This window comes from Oncorhynchus nerka, linkage group LG15 (assembly GCF_034236695.1).
Source record: "Oncorhynchus nerka isolate Pitt River linkage group LG15, Oner_Uvic_2.0, whole genome shotgun sequence".
NCBI lineage: Eukaryota > Metazoa > Chordata > Actinopteri > Salmoniformes > Salmonidae > Oncorhynchus > Oncorhynchus nerka.
The window spans coordinates 69,284,823-69,307,107 of record NC_088410.1 but is presented as its reverse complement, the minus strand read 5'-3'; the positions used below and the strand labels follow the sequence as shown (position 1 = coordinate 69,307,107).

Here is a 22,285-nt window from a genome sequence, read left to right as displayed (position 1 = left end):
TACCCACGTGGGTGATTGAAAAACAAAATGTTTTGTTGGTCATCGTGGTAATACTATGTAAGTGTAGATGCCAATCACCATATACATTCAAAGATGAAAAAGCCTGGAAGGAGGAGAGATGACTAGAAACGATTCAGTTGGCCGTTTTATGTGTGGATTAATTATCGGAGTAGAGGACCTTGATGCATCTCAGGTAAAATAACTCAATGTTTATATCCCGGGACAAATTAGCTAGCAAGTTCAAGCTAACTAGCTAAATTGCCATACATGTTGAATGCTTTTGGACCTGTCCCCAAGTTAATGTAATTGGTTCAGAGTTTGTTTTGATATTTTAACCTGCGTGTCATGATCGCGTTTGTTATAGGGGGACAAAATACATTTATGCATGATAGCGCACGGTGCCGGTTTGGGTTCCGTGTAAGAGCTACGACGCTAATGTTCTATGGGTGTTACTGAGTAGACTGATACCCCATGTCATTGATCCACTATCCATAGGTAAGGCTGTACAGTGAAATAAGTATGCCCCTAATGCAATTCTAAAGTCTAATACCACTGAGATTTAAACAAATCCAATTTTATTTGTCACATACACATGGTTAGCAGATGTTAATGCGAGTGTAGCAAAATGCTTGTGCTTCAAGTTCCGACCATGCAGTAATATCTAACAAGTAATCTAACCTAACTATTTCACAACAACTACCTTATACACATACACAAGTATAAAGGAATGAATATGAATACATCCATAAAAATATATAAATGAGTGATGGCCGAACTGCATAAGCAAGATGCAGTAGATGGTATAGAGTACAGTATCTACATATGAGACGAGTAATGTAAGGTATGTAAACATTATATAAAGTGGCATAGTTTAAAGTGGCTGGTGATACATTTATTACATTAATTTTGGCTAGAGTTGAGTCAGTATGTTGGCAGCAGCCACTCAATGTTAGTGATGGCTGTTTAACAGTCTGATGGCCTTGAGATAGAAGCTGTTTTTCAGTCTCTCGGACTCTGCTTTAATGCACCTGTACTGACCTCGCCTTCTGGATGATAGCGGGGTGAACAGGCGGTGGCTCGGGTGGTTGTTGTCCTTGATCTTTTTGGCCTTCCTGTGACATCGGGTGGTGTAGGTGTCCTGGATGGCAGGTAGTTTGCCCTCGGTGAAGCGTTGTGCAGACCTCACTACTGTCTGGAGAGCTTTATGGTTGTGGGCGGAGCAGTTGCCGTACCAGGCGGTGATACAGCCCGACAGGATGCTCTCGATTGTGCATCTGTAAAAGTTTGTGAGTGCTTTTTGGTGACAAGCCACATTTCTTCAGCCTCCTAAGGTTGAAGAGGCGCTGCTGCACCTTCTTCACCACTCTGTCTGTGTGGGTGGACCTTTTCAGTTGGTCTGTGATGTGTATGCTGAGGAACTTAAAACTTATTACCCTCTCCACTACTGTCCCGTCGATGTGGATAGGGGGGTGCTTCCTCTGCTGTTTCCTGAAATCCACGATCATCTCCTTTGTTTTGTTGACATTGGGTGAGAGGTTATTTTTCTGACACCACACTCCGAGGGCCCTCACCTCCTCCCTGTAAGCCATCTTGTTGGTAATCAAGCCTACCACTGTAGTGTCTTCTGCAAACTTGATGATTGAGTTGGAGGCGTGCATGGCCACGCAGTCATGGGTGAACAGGGCGTACAGGAGAGGGCTGAGAATGTGCCCTTGTGGGGCCCTAGTGTTGAGGATCAGCGGGGTGGAGATGTTACCTACCCTCACCACCACCCGTCAGGAAGTCCAGGACCCAGTTGCACAGGGCTGGCAGGGTCTCGAGCTTAATGATGAGTTTGGAGGGTACTATGGTGTTAAATGCTGAGCTGTAGTCGATTTACAGCATTCTTACATAGGTATTCCTCTTGTCCAGATGGGTTAGGGCAGTGTGCAGTATGATTGCGTCGTCTGTGGACCTATTGGGGCGGTAAGCAAATTAGAGTGGGTCTAGGGTGTCAGGTAGGGTGGAGGTGATATGGTCCTTGACTAGTCTCTCAAAGCACTTCATGATGACAGAGGTGAGTGCTACGGGGCAGTAGTCATTTAGTTCAGTTACCTTAGCGTTCTTGGGAAAAGGAACAGTGGTTGCCCTCTTGAAGCATGTGGGAACAGCAGACTGGGATAAGGATTGATTGAATATGTCCGTAAACACAGCAGCAAGCTGATCTGCGCATGCTCTGAGGACGTGGCCGGGGATGCCGTCTGGGCCTGCAGCCTCGCGAGGGTTAACACGTTTAAATGTTTTACTCACGTTGGCTGCAGTGAAGGAGAGCCCACAGGCTTTGGTAGCGGGCCGTGTCAGTGGCACTGTATTGTCCTCAAAGCGAGCAAAGAAGTTGTTTAGTCTGTTTGGGAGCAAGACATCGTGGTCCGCAACAGGGCTGGTTTTTGTTTTGTAGTCCGTGATTGACTGTAGACCATGCCACATACCTCTCGTGTCTGAGCTGTTGAATTGCAACTCCACTTTGTCTCTATACTGATGCTTAGCTTGTTAGATTGCCTTGCGGAGGGAATTGCTACACTGTTTGTATTTGATCATGTTTCCAGTCACCATGCCCTGATTAAAAGCAGTGCTTCGCGCTTTCAGTTTTGCGCGAATGCTGCCATCAATCCACGGTTTCTCGTTGGGGAATGTTTTAATAGACACTATGGGTACAACATCACCGATGCACTTGTTAATAAACTCGCTCGCAGAATCAGCGTGTTCATCAATGTTGTTGTTCGACGCTATGCGGAACACATCCCAGTCCACGTGATCGAAGCAATCTTGAAGCGTGGAATCCGATTGGTCGGACCAGCGATGAACAGACCTGAGCACGGGTGCTCCCTGTTTTAGTTTCTGTCTATAGGCTGGGAGCAACAAAATGGAGTCTTGGTCAGCTTATCCGAAAGGAGGGCAGGGGAGGGCTTTATATGCGTCGCGGAATTTAGAATAACAATGATCCAGGGTTTTGCCAGCCCGGGTCGTGCAATCGATATGCTGGTAAAATATAGGGAGCCTTGTTTTCACATTAGCCTTGTTAAAATCCCCAGCTACAATAAATGCATCATCAGGATATGTGGTTTCCAGTTTACATAGAGTCAAATGAAGTTCTTTCAGGGCCGTCTATGTGTCTGCTTGGGGGAGAATATACACGACTGTGATTATGATCGAAGAGTATTCTCTTGGTAGATAATGCGGTCGGCAATTGATTGTAAGGAATTATAAGTCAGGTGAACAGAAGGACTTGAGTTCCTGTATGTTGTTATAATCACACCACATCTTGTTAATCATAAGGCATACACCCCCGCCCTTCTTCTTACCAGAGAGATGCTTGTTTCTGTCGGCACAACGCGTGAAGAAACCAGGTGGCTGTACCGACTCCGATAGCGTGTCTCGAGTGAGCCATGTTTCCATGAATCAAAGAAAGTTACAGTCTCTAATGTCTCTCTGGAAGACAACGCTTGCTCGGATTTCATCAACCTGGTTGTCAAGAGACTGGACATTGGCAAGTAGTAGGCTCGGGAGCGGTGGGCGGTGTGCCCGTCTACGGAGCCTGACCAGAAGACCGCTCCGTCTGCCCCTTCTGCGGCGCCTTTGTTTTGGATCGCTGGCTGGGATCCAATCCATTGTCCTGGGTGATGGACCAAACAGAGGATCCGCTTCGGGAAAGTTGTATTCCTGGTCGTAATGTTGGTGAGTTGACGTCGCTCTTATATCCAATAGTTCCTCCTGACTGTATGTAATAAAACCTAAGATTTCCTGGGGTAACAATGTAAGAAATAACATATAAAACAAATACTGCATAGTTTCCTAGGAACACGAAGCGAGGCAGCCATCTCTGTCAGCGCCAAAACTTAACAAATAGTCTTTTGTTGATTTTCTATAACATTCCAACCTCATGGCATAATTGTACTATTTATTTGCATCACTGTCAATGGCATAATTTCATTTTGAAGGCTAACAGCAAACTCCACTATTGTGGCTAATCCTTATTGTGGCTAGCTTCACATAGATGGGTCCCGACCACCATTAATCAAATAAAAACCATCTTATAAATGAAGGTCATTTTAGATGACAACACCTAGTTATATAGTTAGCTAGCTAACTACAGCTACTGAAACAGGTTGTCGTTTTGCTATGTTTTTGGGGAAGAACATTGTTTGCAGCCATCAGCTAGCTAGCTTTTTATGAGCAGCACTGTAGGTGCGCGAGACAACTTTACCAGCGTCATAGCATATGTATCGATGAATCGTTGTGACATATTAAATACGAGTGAGTGTAATCAATGTGTAATAACTACGTAAAAAAATGATGAACGCGTTAAATTATTATGTGACGTGCAGTCATATTCAGGTCCTGATTGGTCAAAAATGTTATTTGACGTGTATCCTTTTTGACATGCAAAGACCCAAACGGCGTTCCATAATTTGGATCATGCTAGATAGCTAATCAGCACAGGTGGTCCCTCGGTCTTCCACAAACAGGCGCTGTAACATGGAGATATGGCCTGTGGGAACACTAACCCTACCAAAGGTGTCTCCATTAAGCTTTTTTATGATTTACGCTATATGAAAGATAAAGGTCCTTATGCTTCCAAAACCGTGCATCAAGCGATGCGTGTTAATGTTCAAACCGAACATCGGGGTTCTTAAAAAAACTCCCCCTATACAGAAGACGTCTTCGTAAGGCTGGGCGGTATACTGTATTTTACATTATAGCGGTAATGATGCACGAACCTGTTTGGGTTTTTAGCTTACCTTCTACAACGGGATTTGAATGTTTGGTTTGTTAAATGGAATATGCTGTGTGTACCTCCACTTTTATAGTTTACTTCGCTAATTGAGTCATCTCTCCAAATGCAGCTTTCCACACAGAATTAGCCCCGCCCCGTCACTCAAGGAACGCAATTCTTATTCATCGACCCCAAGACACTTGCGTTCAGTCTGCATGGTCATTTCAGCACATACAATGTTGATGACAATGACATTTTCACTTTGCTTCTTAATATAAATCCACTAGCTTACTACAATTACCTTATTCGTTTGTGTTTCTTACATCTGCAAACAGCTAGTTTCTCTTTTCTTGAAGTTGAATTGAACAGTATAAAACAATCAGAAATAAGAAAGACCCATTTAAATCACATAGAATATATGTGTTGCCACCCCAGGGTCACGCACTAAGCAAATTTTATACAGCGAATTATTTAAAAAAGAATAATACCGTGATATTATATTTTGGCCATATTGCCCAGGCCTATGCCTTCAATTCAAATACTTATTTGTAATGTAATGGAACAGAGTCATGATCAAGGGTTAGGTCCGGGTAGGCCCGTTTTGTTTTTAGTGGTTGACTTACGGTCTGCGAAGGCCTCCTCCTTGTCTTCACGTTCCTCGTCCTCACTGCCTCCGTCTCCCAGCAAGATCTCTCTCTGTTTAGACACAGCCTTGGTGGCGGCCTGGCGCACTGTACGCACCTTACGACTCACCTCCTCATCACTGTCATCTAACACACAAAAATGTATTATATTATATTGTATCATATTATAACTGGCGTACACACTGGCACCTCAGTGTATGAGTCTTACCTGTGGGTCGTTTTCTCTTGGGTGTCCTCTTAGTGGGCTTTGCCACCTTGGCTGTCTTTCCCTTTTTGCCTCGTTTAGCTTCGTAGTCGCTCCCTCCATCCTCCTCATCTTCCTCTCCAAAGTCGTTGTCTTCATCAGTGCCAAAGTCATCTGCAACCAAAAAGAAAAACATTAGCAGTAGCCCGGTCACATAACCCTTCCCATAGCCCTAGTCCCCTTCCCATAGCCCTAATCCCCTTCCCATAGCCCTGGTCCCCTTCCCATAGCCCTGGTCCCCTTCCCATAGCCCTGGTCCCCTTCCCATAGCCCTGGTCCCCTTCCCATAGCCCTGGTCCCCTTCCCATAGCCCTGGTCCCCTTCCCATAGCCCTGGTCCCCTTCCGTCCTTGATAGTGTTTTCCATTAGCGCCGGGTCGGCTAAACCAGCCAGTCACAGACTATTTTCTACTTTGACTTCATATTAACTAGGCTACTTTCCATTTAAAAAGTTTCAATTCACTTGTCTGTCGAGCACTCTCCTGCTAGAATGAACGATATGCATCTTCTAGTGATCTATTTGTCAGTCACAAAGCGAGCGATATCAGGGAAACTCAGTCTGCCGCCTGTCCCGCCTCCGGTACAATTTGATTGCAGTCAAATGTCTTTACACGGAGGGAGAGCATGATGCTTGTAAATTTGCACATCCCATGTAATGTAAGTGGTAATGATAAGTAAAAATGTACTTAGCCCAATTATTAATCAAATATTTGCAGCATTTTGCCAAAAATGGACTACATCAAGATCTGGGATTCCCAGGCAGATCCAGATATTTGTATTTGCATTATCAGAAACATGGTTAACTGAAATAAATGTGGATTCTGAGGTTACTATTGATGGTCTTAGAGTACTCGTGCTGATAGAACGGGCAAAGGTGGCGGTGTTGCCATCTATACAAAAAGTCACATTCCTGTGTCTCTTAAAGGCTACTTCCAACCCTAAACAATTCACATATCTAGCCAAGTCTTCCTCTAGGTTCTAATTCTAACGTAACTGTTCTGGGAGTCTACCGCCCTAAGAAACGTCTGTTAACTAGTCCCGCTGACTTTGTCACTGGTGACTTTAACGTGTCCTGAGGAACCCAAGACCGTTTAAATGATTTTTTTATAATAACCTAAACCTCACCAAGTCCACATGACCAAATCTGTCCTGATGTGTGGCTAGTGGTGTTGTTTTCTCCCTGGACATTAGTGACCACTGTCCTATTGTTTGTATTAGAGATGTTAGGACTCATAGGACAAAACCATGCATTATTACAAAGAGACATTAACACCTCTACCATTGTGATCTTGATGGTATCTTCGCTATACCGGATTCTGAATTGGCTCTTAATCACTTTGACTGTTTTTAACATCACTGCAGATAAGCATGCCCCATTTATTTATTTATTTTATATATATATATATATATATATATATATATATATATCTATTGTTTAACTGTTCAAAATAGGTAGACCCATTGTTTCACAACCTGAATTATCTGAGTTCATAGGCAATAGAGACGCTTCCTGGGCTATTGCTAGAAGTACTGACTCCGCCAGGACTGGCAATCCTTCAGAGAATTGAGAATTGTGTGTTTAAAAGCTAAATCTGATTATTATATTAAAAATACTCCTGACTGTACTGGAAATCCCTATAAAATCTGGAAAACTGAAATCATTAAAGGGTTGTACTTCCTCTACTCTTCCCTTACAAATGAATGTAGCGTTTGGCCCTATAACTGATAACATTGATATAAATAATTAATTAAATCAACATTCGATTTCTGCCGATAGAATTCAAAAGCCTACTCAATGTGAGAATTCAAAAGCCTACTCAATGTGAGAATTCAAAAGCCTACTCAATGTGAGAATTCAAAAGTCTACTCAAATGTGAGAATTCAAAAGTCTACTCAATGTGAGAATTCAAAAGAATTTCAAGACTAGTCATTCAACTGAGACTGCTCTTCTCTGTATCACGGAGGCCCTCCGCACTGCTAAAGCTAACTCTCTCTCCTCTGCTCTCATCCTTCTAGACCTATCAGCTGCCTTCGATACTGTGAACCATAAGATCCTCCTCTCCACCCTCTCCGAGTTGGGCATCTCCGGCGCGGCCCACGCTTGGATTGCGTCCTACCTGACAGGTCGCTCCTACCAGGTGGCGTGGCGAGAATCTGTCTCCTCACCACGCGCTCTCACCACTGGCGTCCCCCAGGGCTCTGTTCTAGGCCCTCTCCTATTCTCGCTATACACCAAGTCACTTGGCTCTGTCATAACCTCACATGGTCTCTCCTATCATTGCTATGCAGACACACAATTAATCTTCTCCTTTCCCCCTTCTGATGACCAGGTGGCGAATCGCATCTCTGCATGTCTGGCAGACATATCAGTGTGGATGACGGATCACCACCTCAAGCTGAACCTCGGCAAGACGGAGCTGCTCTTCCTCCCGGGAAGGACTGCCCGTTCCATGATCTCGCCATCACGGTTGACAACTCCATTGTGTCCTCCTCCCAGAGCGCTAAGAACCTTGGCGTGATCCTGGACAACACCCTGTCGTTCTCAACTAACATCAAGGCGGTGGCCCGTTCTTGTAGGTTCATGCTCTACAACATCCGCAGAGTACGACCCTGCCTCACACAGGAAGCAGCGCAGGTCCTAATCCAGGCACTTGTCATCTCCCGTCTGGATTACTGCAACTCACTGTTGGCTGGGCTCCCTGCCTGTGCCATTAAACCCCTACAACTCATCCAGAACGCCGCAGCCCGTCTGGTGTTCAACCTTCCCAAGTTCTCTCACGTCACCCCGCTCCTCCGCTCTCTCCACTGGCTTCCAGTTGAAGCTCGCATCCGCTACAAGACCATGGTGCTTGCCTACGGAGCTGTGAGGGGAACGGCACCTCAGTACCTCCAGGCTCTGATCAGGCCCTACACCCAAACAAGGGCACTGCGTTCATCCACCTCTGGCCTGCTCGCCTCCCTACCACTGAGGAAGTACAGTTCCCACGCAGCCCAGTCAAAACTGTTCGCTGCTCTGGCCCCCCAATGGTGGAACAAACTCCCTCACGACGCCAGGACAGCGGAGTCAATCACCACCTTCCGGAGACACCTGAAACCCCACCTCTTTCAGGAATACCTAGGATAGGATAAAGTAATCCTTCTCACCCCCCTTAAAAGATTTAGATGCACTATTGTAAAGTGGCTGTTCCACTGGATGTCTTAAGGTGAACGCACCAATTTGTAAGTCGCTCTGGATAAGAGCGTCTGCTAAATGACTTAAATGTAAATGTAAAAGCCTACTCAATGCAAGAATGTACTGGATGTTGATGGGGGAGCTTTACTGAATAATTTAGAAAATGTCAGTCAGGGTTTTTCCTTTTGGCAATTCACAAACAATGGGTTGTTGACATTAAGATATCTACAGGGCCGACCATTTGGATCCAGGTCATTGTTGGTTCAATAACCCACATCTTTACATTAAACACTTATCAGGAAATATTCCTAAGTGTGGAAATGTGCTGCCACTACATAAGGGAGGTGATTGTTGTGATCTTGACAACTATCGTCCCATATCAAGGCTTCCTTGTCTAGCTAAGATTATCGAATCCTTGGTGAATGTGCAACTTTGTTATTTTTCTTTTCTTTTAGCTTTAAAAAATAAGATCTGTGAACTGTATTTTGAATGTACATCAAATCAGGGTTCAGACCAAGCCACATAAATATTACTGTAACCACATCTGTTGTATATTATATTGTCAATTCTTTGGATGCTAAGATGAATTGTGCTGCCCTATTTATAGATTTGTCAAAGGTTTTTGATCCAGTTGATCATTCCATCTTACTGAGTAAGTTGTCTGTGTTAGTCCTTAGTGTGACAGGTTAAAGGAAATATTCATAGCCTGTTATACATTAAAAAGTATTAGTAAGTTCATGTGAGGATCTTAAAACATCTAAGGTTAAAAAGATGCATTCAGTATTAGTTGATAGAGATTGATAACATTCATATAAATTGTGTTAAAGTTAAAATCTGTCAAAGGGTACGAATTGTGAGAGTAATGTGTAAACGTTATATTGATTACTTTATTTTGTGGTGTCTAAAAGTGTTAATCTGTGATCTACGAAATGCTCTTAATCTATGAGCCGGAGATCGATTGCTCTGGTCTCCACCCATATTCCTGGGGAAAATCGCAGTCTTTTCTCATTGAACTAAAAGTTGAGAGTACAACACCGTATCACTCTCGTGATTATTTCGTAACATTAGCACTGATGCCCGTTTGTGGTATCAGAATTTTCTTAGTGACCGAACCCAGGCTATTATGATAGACGGGGTTAAATCCACATTTCTTGAAGTGCTTAATGGTGTACCCCAGGGTTCAATTTTGGGGCCATTGTTGTTCACGTTGTATATAAATGGCATTGAATGTTACAGGTGTTAATAGTATTTCCATCGGGGTGTCAGGTAGCCTAGTGGTTAGAGCGTTGGACTAGTAACCGAAAGGTTGCAAGATCAAATCCCTGAGCTGACAAGGTACAAATCTGCCCTTGAACAAGGCAGTTAACCCACTGTTCCTAGGCCGTCATTGAAAATAAGAATTTGTTCTTGACTGACTTGCCTAGTTAAATAAAGGCATAAAAAAAATAAAAAAATTCATCTCTACGTAGATAAGTTATTTATTCCTGTGCCTCTTCAGTGTAGCAGGCCATTCGTGACCTTCAGCATGATTGACTCATAACTTCCAGATCTGAACTTGGTGTTAAATGCTAATAAAACCAACTTTATGCTGTTCTCTAAGTCCCATAATGTTGACTGGGGACCTGAGTATTTGCCCTCCAAATGGAGCAAGTTTCTCACTATGAGAACTTGAGTATCTGGATTGATAACAAGTTGTCTTTGGAAAAACACATTGAAAATGTGACAAAGCTGAGCTCTATGATACATATACAGTGGGGCAAAAAAATATTTAGTCAGCCACCAATTGTGCAAGTTCTCCCACTTAAAAAGATGAGATGTAATGTTCATCATAGGTAAACTTCAACTATGACAGACAAAATGAGAAGAATCCAGAAAATCACATTGTAGGATTTTTAATGAATTTATTTGCAAATTATGACCAAATACTTATCTCAATACTTTGTTATATACCCTTTGTTGGCAATGACAGAGGTCAAACGTTTTCTGTAAGTCTTCACAAGGTTTTCACACACTGTTGCTGGTATTTTGGCCCATTCCTCCATACAGATCTCCTCTAGAGCAGTGATGTTTTGGGGCTGTTAATGGGCAACACGGACTTTCAACTCCCTCCAAAGATTTTCTATGGGGTTGAGATATGGAGACTGGCTAGGCCACTCCAGGACCTTAAAATGCTTCTTACGAAGCCACTCTTTCGTTGCCCGGGCGGTGTGTTTGGGATCATTGTCATGCTGAAAGACCCAGCCACGTTTCATCTTCAATGCCCTTGCTGATGGAAGGAGGTTTTCACTCAAAATCTCACGATACATGGCCCCATTCATTCTTTCCTTTACACGGATCAGTCGTCTGGTCCCTTTGCAAAGCATGATGTTTCCACCCCCATGCTTCACAGTAGGTATGGTGTTTTTTGGATGCAACTCAGCATTCTTTGTCCTTCACACGACGAGTTGAGTTTTTACAAAAAAAATGATATTTTGGTTTCATCTGACCGTATGACATTCTCCCAATCTTCTTCTGGATCATTCAAATGCTCTCTAGCAAACTTCAGACGGGCCTGGACATGTACTGGCTTAAGCAGGGGGACACGTCTGGCACTGCAGGATTTGAGTCCCTGGCGGCGTAGTGTGTTACTGATGGTAGGCTTTATTACTTTGGTCCCAGCTCTCTGCGGGTCATTCACTAGGTCACCCCGTGTGGTTCTGGGATTTTTTCTCAACGTTCTTGTGATCATTTTGACTCCACAGGGTGAGATCTTGCGTGGAGCCCCAGATCAAGGGAGATTATCAGTGGTCTTGTATGTCTTCCATTTCCTAATAATTGCTCCCACAGTTGATTTCTTCAAACCAAGCTGCTTACCTATTGCAGATTCAGTCTTCCCAGCCTGGTGCATGTCCACAATTTTGATTCTGGTGTCCTTTGACAGCTCTTTGTTCTTGACCATAGTGGAGTTTGGAGTGTGACTGTTTGAGGTTGTGGACAGGTGTCTTTTATACTGATAACAAGTTCAAACAGGTGCCTTTAATACAGGTAACGAGTGGAGGACAGAGGAGCCTCTTAAAGAAGAAGTTACAGGTCTGTGAGAGCCAGAAATCTTGCTTGTTTGTAAATACTTATTTTCCACCATAATTTGCAAATAAATTCATTAAAAATCCTACAGTGTGATTTTCTGGATTTCTTTTCCTCATTTTGTCTGTCATAGTTGAAGTGTACCTATGATAAAAATTACAGGCCTCTCATCTTTTTAAGTGAGAGAACTTGCACAATTGGTGGCTGACTAAATACTTTTTTGCCCCACTGTATATATTTTTTTTCTTATAGAAATAAATCCTGCCTCAGTTCTGAAAACAGAAGGAAGATTGTTCAAACAACGCTTCTCCCTGTAATAGACTATGGTGACATTTACATGCATGCGGCAGCCTCTGCTTTTAAACCATTGGAGTCCGTATTCCATTCACCAATACGTTTTACCACTGGGGACAGTTATAGGACCAATTGTGTTCTGTACAAAAATGTGGGATGGACCTGTAAGAAGAGAGGTGCATTATTTATTCACAAAGCAGTCGTACGGAAACTTCCTCTGTACATAACTTCATTGATTCAATTCAGACATACAAATGACCAAACCCGTTCTCAGGGATCAATAACTCCTTTTGTCTCCGCATGATTTCATTTTTTTGGCCCCTGATGTGTGGAATATGCAGAAATCCTTGCAGTTAGATATTCTGGTGCCTTTCAGGCATTTAAAATGATTGATTGGAGACGTATGTTACAGAATGTGATTGCTTTTCTTAAATATTTTATGTGCATTTTATTTGTAATGTCTTTGTAGGGCTGTTGTATTTTATATAATGCTTTTTAATTTATATACATTTAAAATACTATAAAAACAACCATTTCAAAGATATGCAGTTCATATAAAGAAATCAGTCAATTGAAATGAATTCATTATGCACTAATCTATAGATTTCACATGACTGAGAATACAGGGATGCATCGGTTTGTCACAGATAACGTTTTAAAGCTATGGGTGTGGATCAGAAAACCAGTCAGTATCTGGTGTGACCATTTGCCTCATGCAGAATACATAACACATCTCCTTCATAGAGTTGATCAGGCTGTTGATTGTGGAATGTTGTCCCACTCTTCAATGGCTGTGCGAAGTTGTTAGATATTGGGGGATACTCGAACACGCTGTCGTACATGTCGATCCAGGGCTTCCCAAACATGCCGAATGGGTGACATGTGTAGTGAGTATGCAGGCCATGGAAGAACTAGGCCATTTTCAGCTTCCAGGAATTGTGGATAGATCCTCAGGACATGGGGTCATGCATTATCACGTGGAAACATTAGGTGATGGTGGCAAATGAATTGCACCACAATGGGCCTCAGGATTCTGTCATAGTATCTCTGTGCATTCAAATTGCCACCAATAAAATGCAATTATGTTCGTTGTCCATAGCGTATGCCTGCCCATACCATAACCACACCGCCCCCATGGGGCTGTCTATTCCCCAACATTGACATAAGCAAACCCCTAGCCCACACAACGCCATACATGCTGTCTGCCACCTGCCCGGTACAGTTGAAAAAGTGACATCCCTGAATAGCACACTTATCCAGCGAGCCAGTGGCCATCGAAAGTGAGCATGTGTCTACTGAAGTCGGTTATGGTGCCGAACTGCAATCAGGTTAAGACCCAAGTGAGGATGACGAGCACGCAGATGAGCTTCTCTGAGATGGTTTCTGACAGTTTGTGCAGAAATGGTTTGGTTGCGGAAACGCAGTTTCATCAGCTGTCTGGGTGGCTGGTCTCAGATGATCCCGCAGGGGAAGAAGCCGGATGTGGAGGTCCTGGGCTGGTGTGGATATTCCTGCAGTCAGCATGCCAATTGCATGCTCCCTCAACCTCTGTGGCACTGTGTTCCGTGACAAAACTGCACATTTTAGAGTGGCCTTTTATTGTCCCCAGCACACGGTGCACCTGTGTAATGTTCATGCTGTTTAATCAGCTTCTTGACATGCCGCACCTGTCAGGTGGATGGACTATTTTGGCAAAGGAGAAATGCTCACTAAATGGGATGTAAACAAATGTGTGCAAAATCTGAGAGAAATAAGTATTTCAGCTCATGAAACAATGGACCAAGACTTCACATGTTGCGTTTATATTTTTTTTCAGTATTATTTTTTTTTAAATTTTGATGTATTGGGCTTCATTTGTAAATGTATACAGGGCTCTCTTGTAAATAGTTGTATCTCAATGTGACTACCTGTTTAAATAAAGGTTAATAAAGTAGCACAACATTTATTTAGCGATATTGTCAAAACGATAGTCCAAAATAATATATTTAACTATCGATTTCTCTCCCCCCCCATATCACTAGTTGAATCCTGACCCCACCAAGCTTGAACCATAGCCTCCTCTTCAGGACATTTTCCCTGACCCCAAGCTTGAACCATAGCCTCCTCTTCAGGACATTTTCCCTGACCCCAAGCTTGAACCATAGCCTCCTCTTCAGGACATTTTCCCTAACCCCAAGCTTGAACAACATCTCCACTACTGAAAGGGATCATAGATTTATCATAATTCATAGCTCTATCACAAATTAAGACTTAACAAAAAATTAATTGTTAATCAACCAGTTGATGAATGGAAAATGTCAGAATGGCTTACCTGCTGAATCATTTTTGGATTTGGAGAGTTTTTCATCAGAATCCTCACTGAAACAAAAAACAACAATTGAGCAACAAGACACCGCAACTCTACACACCAAATCTGTTTTTTATAGAACCACCAAATCTCGAGTTGAACGCCCTCAACTCGTATTTCTAAATCATGCATGATGCCTATGGAAGATGTTCACTGAAGTTTGAGTCAGGATTCAGCCGTTTGCTGCGGTTCTCCGGGCTCACCTGTCCTCCTGAGAGTTCTTTGACCGCTTGCGCTTCACCTCGCGAGGAGCCGCACGAGGCTTCTTAGGCTTGTCTGAGTTCTTCCCATACTCCTCATCTACAAGGGAATTAAAAAGGGTTACACACACAGCTTATGTACAGGGGAAAGGGGTTGCAGTTGCACACACGTACACAAACTCTTGCTCTCTCACCTGCGTCATCAGATTCCTGGAACTGTGAGTAATTCACCACCTTCTTGTTCCTGTGAAGTAAACACAAACAGAGATTTCCTATCCTGTTTCTAGTCGGTAGGATGAGGACTGTTGCCGTAAGACAAAACATGCAGAAATAATCATCATGACAGCCTCCACTAGCAGTTACATGCTGTCAGGGGGACCCAGTTAACACTTTTACCCCCCCATCCCTAGCAAGCATTGCTGATTAAAGTAATTGCATTTTAAACTGAAGTTCATGATTAGGTGATCATTGGAGGCAGGTGTGTTAGCTGGGGCATAAATGTGACACCAATCAGGCCCTCGAGGACTAGAGTTGCCCATCCCAGGTACAAGTCAAAAGTCTAATGTGGCTTCCTCTCCTTCGTCTGCACCGATTTCAACACACACAGGGTGGATGAAAGCAATTTGGAGGACAGGGCTCTAAGTGAAACCATTTGGGTCACATATGCTCCTAAATATTTTGCTGTGCAAACTGTCATGTTAAATTGGAGGCCCCAGTTATCAGACAGATTATAATTGTTATAATTGATTAGGCGTCGCTGTGCCGCTTTTTCCTATTCATGAAAAATGCCTACAGAGAAAACTGCTGGTCTCTAGCCTAAACCACTCAAAAGTTGTGACCATATTATCGGCGCTACGTTTTTATGGATGCATTGCCGCCGGGGGGCGCATTTTACACTCAGAAACCTTTTTTTTTTTTTCGTCTCGGGGATTCGAACCAGCGACCTTGGCCAACCCTCTTAACCGCTAGGCTAAGGTAACGGGCTGTGAACACCTTGTTCAGTCATGACATTACATCATTAGTTAGTTAACAACCTGGTAACTTCACCAGTATATCCAAACATTTGGGGGCACAGAAAGAATGTTAAAAGGACAGCTACTTCAGGAGATCAATGACCATAGCAATGAATGAATGATTTTCATGTTATAACACAAACGTGACATTCTTAAAGAGAGTGTACAATTTTCAATGCATTTCGATAGAATTATGCACCGTTTCCTATCCTCCTGATTTCCGCTTACAAGCGAAAACCAATGCAGGTAGTACCAGTGACTCGCTCAATACAAAAGTGGTCAGATGATGTGAATGCTACACTCCAGGACTGTTTTTCTAGCACAGACTGGAATATGCTCAGGGATTTTACCTATTCACACAGTGCTTCTGCATTGCTTGCCATTTGGGGTTTTAGGCTGGGTTTCTGTACAGCACTGTGAGACATTGGCTGATGTAAAAAGGGCTTTATAAATACATTTGATTGATTCACATTAAGGAGTATACCACCACCGGCTTCATCAATAATGGCATCGACGATGTCGTCCCAACAGTGACAGCACGTACATATCCTAACCATAAGCCATGGATTACACCGGCTCTGGCACTCAATGGATGTGGCAGGGCTTGCAAACTATTATGGACTACAAAGGGAAACTCAGCCAGGTGCTGCCCAGTGACGTGAGTCTACCAGATAGGCTAAATGCCTTTTATGTTCTCTTCGAGGAAAGCAACACTGATGCATGCATGAGAGCACCAGCTGTTCCCGGACGACTGTGATCACACTCTCCATAGCTGATGTGAGCAAGACCTTTAAACCGGTCAACATTCACAAGGACACGGGGCCAGACGGATTACCAGGACATTTACTCAGAGCCTGCGTGGACCAACTAGCAAGTGTCTTCAAAGTAATTTTAAACCTCTCCCTGACCGAGACTGTAACACCTACGTTTCAAGCAGACCACCATAGTGCCTGTGCCCAAGAACGAGAAAGGGTAACCTGCCTAAATGACTCAGGAGGCTGAAGAAATTTGGCTTGGCACCTAAAAACCCTCAAACTTATATAGGCACAATTGAGAGCATCCTGTCAGGCTGCATCACCACCTGGTATGGCAACTGCACTGCCCACAAACACAGGGCTCTCCAAAGGTAGTTATGGTTTGCCCAACGCATAACCAGGGACAGACTACCTGCACTCTGGGACACCTACAACACCCGATGTCACAGGAAGGCCAAAAAGTTATTTGCAGTGGCCCAAAGAACAACTACACGAGCCATTGCCTGTTCACCCCGCTATCATTTAGAAGGCAAGGTCATTACAGGTGCATCAAGCTGGTACCGTGAGACTGAAAAACAGCTTCTATCTCAAGTCCATCAGAATATCGAATAGCCTCACTACCACAGAGGCTGTTGCCCTACATACAGTCGTGGCCAAAGTTGAGAATGACAAATATTAATTTCCAAAGTTTTCTGCTTCAGTGTCTATAGATATTTTTGTCAGATGTTACTATGGAATACTGAAGTATAATTACAAGCATTTCATAAGTATCAAAGGCTTTTATTGACAATTACATGAAGTTGATGCAAAGACTCAATATTTGCAGTGTTGACCCTTCTTTTTCAAGACCTCTAATCCACCCTGGCATGCTGTCAATTGACTTCTGGGCCACCTCCTGACTGATGGCAGCCTATTCTTGCATAATCAATGCTTGGAGTTTGTCAGAATTTGTAGGTTTATGTTTGTCCACCTGCCTCTTGAGGATTGACCACAAGTTCTCAATGGGATTAAGGTCTGGGGAGTTTCCTGGCCATTGAACCAAAATATTGTTTTGTTCCCCGAGCCACTTAGTTATCACTTCTGCCTTATGGCAAGGTGCTCCATCATGCTGGAAATGGCATTGTTCATCACCAAACTGTTCCTAGATGGTTGGGAGAAGTTGATCTTGGAGGATGTGTTGGTACCATTATTAATTCATGACTGTGTCCTTAGGCAAAATTGTGAGTGAGTCCACTCCCTTGGCTGAGAAGCAACCCCACACATGAATGTTCTCAGGATGCTTTACTGTTGGCAAGACATAGGACTTGATGGTAGCGCTCACCTCGTCTTCTCCGGACAAGCTTTTTTCCAGATGCCCCAAACAATCGGAAAGGGGATTCAGAGAAAATGACTTTACCCCCAGTCCTCAGCAGTCCAATCCCTGTACCGTTTGCAGAATATCAGTCTGTCTCTGATATTTTTCCTGGAGAGGTGGCTTCTTTGCTGCCCTTCTTGACACCAGGCCATCCTCCAAAAGTGGCTGCCTCACTGTCAGTGCAAATGCACTCACACCTGCCTGCTGCCATTCCTGAGCAAGCTCTGTACTGGCGGTGCCCCGATCCCACAGCTGAATCAACTTTAGGAGACGGCCCTGGCGCTTGCTGGACTTTCTTGGGCGCCCTGAAGCCTTCTTCACAACAATTGAACCGCTCTCCTTGAAGTTCTTGATGATCCGACAAATGGTTGATTTAGGTGCAATCTTACTGGCAGCAATGTCCTTGCCTGTGAAGCCATTTTTGTGCAAAGCAATGATGACTGCACTTGTTTCCTTAGGTACACTTCAACTATGACAGACAAAATGAGGGGGAAAATCTAGAAAGGGGTGAAAATCCAGAAAATCACATTGTAGGATTTTTTATGAATTTATTTGCAAATTATGGTGGAAAATAAGTATTTGGTCATCTACAAACAAGCAAGATTTCTGGCTCTCACAGACCTGTAACTTCTTCTTTAAGAGGCTCCTCTGTCCTCCACTCGTTACCTGTATTAATGGAACCTGTTTGAACTTGTTATCAGTATGAAAGACACCTGTCCACAACTTCAAACAGTCACACTCCAAACTCCACTATGGCCAAGACCAAAGAGCTGTCAAAGGACACCAGAAACAAAAATGTAGACCTGCACCAGGCTGGGAAGACAATCTGCAGCTTGGTTTGAAGAAATCAACTGTGGGAGCAATTATTAGGAAATACAAGACATACAAGACCACTGATAATCTCCCTCGATCTGGGGCTCCACGCAAGATCTCACCCCGTGGGGTCAAAATTATCACAAGAATGGTGAGCAAAAATCCCAGAACCACACGGGGGGACCTAGTGAATGACCTGCAGAGACCTGGGACCAAAGTAACAACGCCTACCATCAGTAACACACTACGCCGCCAGGGACTCAAATCCTGCATTGCCAGACGTGTCCCCCTGCTTAAGCCAGTACATGTCCAGGCCCGTCTGAAGTTTGCTAGAGAGCAGTTGGATGATCCAGAAGAAGATTGGGAGAATGTCATATGGTCAGATGAAACCTAAATATAACTTTTTGGGAAATTTTTAAAAAACAAACTAAAAAAAATATATATTTGCAAAAGAAAAATCGGCCAATTAAATCGGTATCGGCTTTTTTTTTGGGTCCTCCAATAATCGGTATTGGTGTTGGAAAATCATAATCGGGTCGACCTCTAGTCCAAACACTCCAAGACAGTCGTGAAGAGGGCACAACAACGCCTATTCCCTCTCAGGAGACTGAGAAGATTTGTCACAGGTCCTCAGTTTCTCAACAAGTTCTACAGCTGCACCATCAACAGCATCCTGACCGGTTGCATCGCCGCCTGGTATAGCAACTGCGCGGCATCAGACTATAAGGCGCCAGCCGAGGGTAGTGCGTACGGTCCAATACTTCACTGGGTCCAAGCTACCTCCCACCCAGGACCTCTATACCAGGCGGTGTCAGGGAAAGGCTCAAAAAATTGTCAGCGTCTCCAGTCACCCAAGTCATACTGTTCTTCCTGCTACCGCACAGCAAGCGGTACCGGAGCGCCAAGTCTTGGTCAAAAAGGCTCCTTAACAGCTTCTACCCCCAAGCCATAAGACTGCTGCTACTCACTGTTTACTATCTATGCATAGTCACCCTAACCCTACCCACATGTACAAATTACCGCAACTAACCAGTACCCCTGCATATTAACTCGGTACCGGTACACCTGTTGTATTCAGCGCATGCGACAAATACAATTTGATTTATAACTTTTGTATTAGTAAAGTTGTGTTTAGATTATACATTTTTGGATACTGGGCACAATTTATCACAAATTGAGATTTTTAGATTGTTCATTTCACACTGATAAATTCCCCTCAGGGAATCAAAAGGAAGATTCAATGACTTCAATGTAATGTAGAGTCAGAAGGGCAAAGATGGACGCAGATTATGTGAACATATCTTATATGAACCAGGTGTGGTTCCTAGAGTTGCACAACTCAGTAGGGTTCTTCTCATCTCCAGTAAGTAGAAAACGTTTGCATCAAAATGCAGCCGGGACCATGTATTCCCAATTATTCCAAATCAAGGCGCAAACAGGATTTCATCCACCTCAGTTCCGTCTATTCAACCACACCCCCAAATACACTCAGCCATCAATCATGCATCAGCAGTATGCGTTTTGATGTTTAAAAGTTCCCTCACACAGAAGGGGATAGTTTCTCTAGTAAACTGGATGCTTGTCTCACTTCTCCAGTTTCAATGACTCATTTGGGAAAGTGGATGAGTGGAATGGTTTAACACACTACAGAAGACCAGTGCTGTAGGTGACACAGCTGACCACAGGCAGGTGCTCAATGTAATACACACCTTCAGAGCCGTGCCATAATATACACACACAGGCATACATAACCTACATACAGTGGTCTTGATCTCGAACACACACCCTTCTATTTTCCCACCCCCCTGACGTTCTAACACAGCCTTCTATTTTCCCACCCCCCTGACGTTCTAACACACACCAAAGTGATTGGAAACATTGTATGCAATAGTGACTATAGGCTTCCAAGGTACCTCATATGGTTAAATGTGCTAGCGGGGGCAAGGGAGGTCAAGGTAATAAACGCTTCTACAAGCGCAGGCCCTGTCGCCACCGTGAAGACCTCAGACACACAGGCCGAAAGACAAAGCCCTGACCACCACTAGAAAAGCAATCGCCATGAGCTCAAACGAACCCCCACCCCCCAAAAATGTTTTTTTTTTTTTTAAAGAGGGACCCACTCATTACCTGGGGGAAAAAACGGGAGCAAGGGGAGGGGCAACCATCGACGCCACATTGCTACTTTGTTGCATATTCGTGTGCAATATCGGTTACATTGTTGCAACAGTTGCTTGATTCGCTTCCGCTATATTTAATTAACAAGCAACGTCCATGTGTGTTTATCTTGCGAAATAGGTTATTTTCTTCGCTCAAATGCGACCCTCTCGGTCTTTTCAGGCAGCGAAGAGCTAGGCGTGGGGGGGGTGACTTCTAAAGCCACTCCGCCCCCCTGCTATCAGTGAAAATGTAGCTCCTCAGCTCTCCCTTTCTCGTACCGCGTTTTCACTCAAAACCAACAGGCTGCCGTCGCCCCTTTCACATTTCATTGTTCCCCAATAAGACCATGGAATAAAACAATTGCGTTTCAATGGTGGATAGCCTACTTGGAACTACTACTGACGTCGCTAGGCTGCGTGTTAATAAGATCACATCCCATGAGCCGATGTCCACCTCCAGTCCTGTTTTTTATTAACGTTTCAGAGGCTCTCGTGGATGAATGGGTAGCCATATTCCCCAGTCTGATCTACCTCCCATATCTCACACAAAATACCATGACATACCACACATTCTAGGAACACATAAAACCAGGGTAAATACAACTGAAACATAAGGGTATCGCACCAAATGATATTCGAGTAGGATCGGTTTTTGTAGACATGATTCACACCAGATGCACGCACTCTCGCCAAGGGGCGCGCAATACAGGCATTTTCACCCCGCCATGGCGAACGAACAGTCCACATTGCAATGATCCATGCTAGTAAGTGCGTGCACAAGGAGAAAAAAAATACATTTACATAAATGTTTCATCAAATAAACGGAACTGTAGCCAAAAACACAACATGGTAGAGACGTACGTGTCTCCTGTAAAGGCAGCGTGCACGCCACACTGCCTCAGCGAAGGACATTAGAAAAACGTACCTCACTGGTCTTGACATTTTGCAGAAATACTGTAGAGGTTAAGAATGTAAGAAAGGGGAAATTAAATCCAGGAAAATAAAAATTAAATCGTCCCGCTCTGCAACTCCAATGGGCGTAACGAAACGTTCCAACGCCCGAGCTACTGCGTAAAACGAAATATACGGGAACGAATTTCTTTTCCAAACGCGATTTTAGTTAAAATTTTACCTTGAGCTACTCAAAATGGTGAATAAAACAAACTGAAACTGCAGCATGTGCGCAACCTAACTGATTGGCCCTAGGGCGGGCTCTTGGCACAGAGGACCGCCCATCTTTGCCGTTGAAAGGATAGCATCAACCCTCAAAAGCTTCTATTGGGTAGTTTGAATGATGATTTCCTTTTTGGTTGGATCTTCTAGTTGCTCATCAAACTCAGTTGTTCAACCCATACCCTCCCCTTTCAACGATAGGTTGAGACAGCACTACTAAGAAAACAAAAAGAGGCCCTCACTGTGGATGTAAGTTGCCGGAGTTTGTGTCCGAAATGACCGCAATGTAACTTTTTTTATTGGGA

The 22,285-nt window shown here is 43.8% G+C and overlaps 1 protein-coding gene across 2 annotated transcripts in view; it reads right to left on the bottom strand.

Moving 5' to 3' along the window:
• The window catches only part of LOC115143230 (nuclear ubiquitous casein and cyclin-dependent kinase substrate 1-like), a 30,989-nt gene extending 8,989 nt beyond the window's left edge, over positions 1-22,000 (bottom strand). Inside the window, exons 1-6 of one of the 2 annotated variants that reach the window (XM_029683394.2) lie at positions 21,733-22,000; positions 14,911-14,960; positions 14,720-14,816; positions 14,481-14,527; positions 5,606-5,755; positions 5,377-5,523 (exon numbers count right to left, since the gene is read on the bottom strand). In XM_029683394.2, the coding sequence (XP_029539254.1) occupies positions 5,377-5,523; positions 5,606-5,755; positions 14,481-14,527; positions 14,720-14,816; positions 14,911-14,960; positions 21,733-21,749 (508 nt within the window). In that variant the 5' untranslated portion in view covers positions 21,750-22,000. The remainder of the gene's footprint in view (positions 1-5,376; positions 5,524-5,605; positions 5,756-14,480; positions 14,528-14,719; positions 14,817-14,910; positions 14,961-21,732) is intronic. The other variant, XM_029683395.2, reaches the window with a different exon arrangement.
• Between the last annotated feature and the right edge of the window lie 285 nt (positions 22,001-22,285).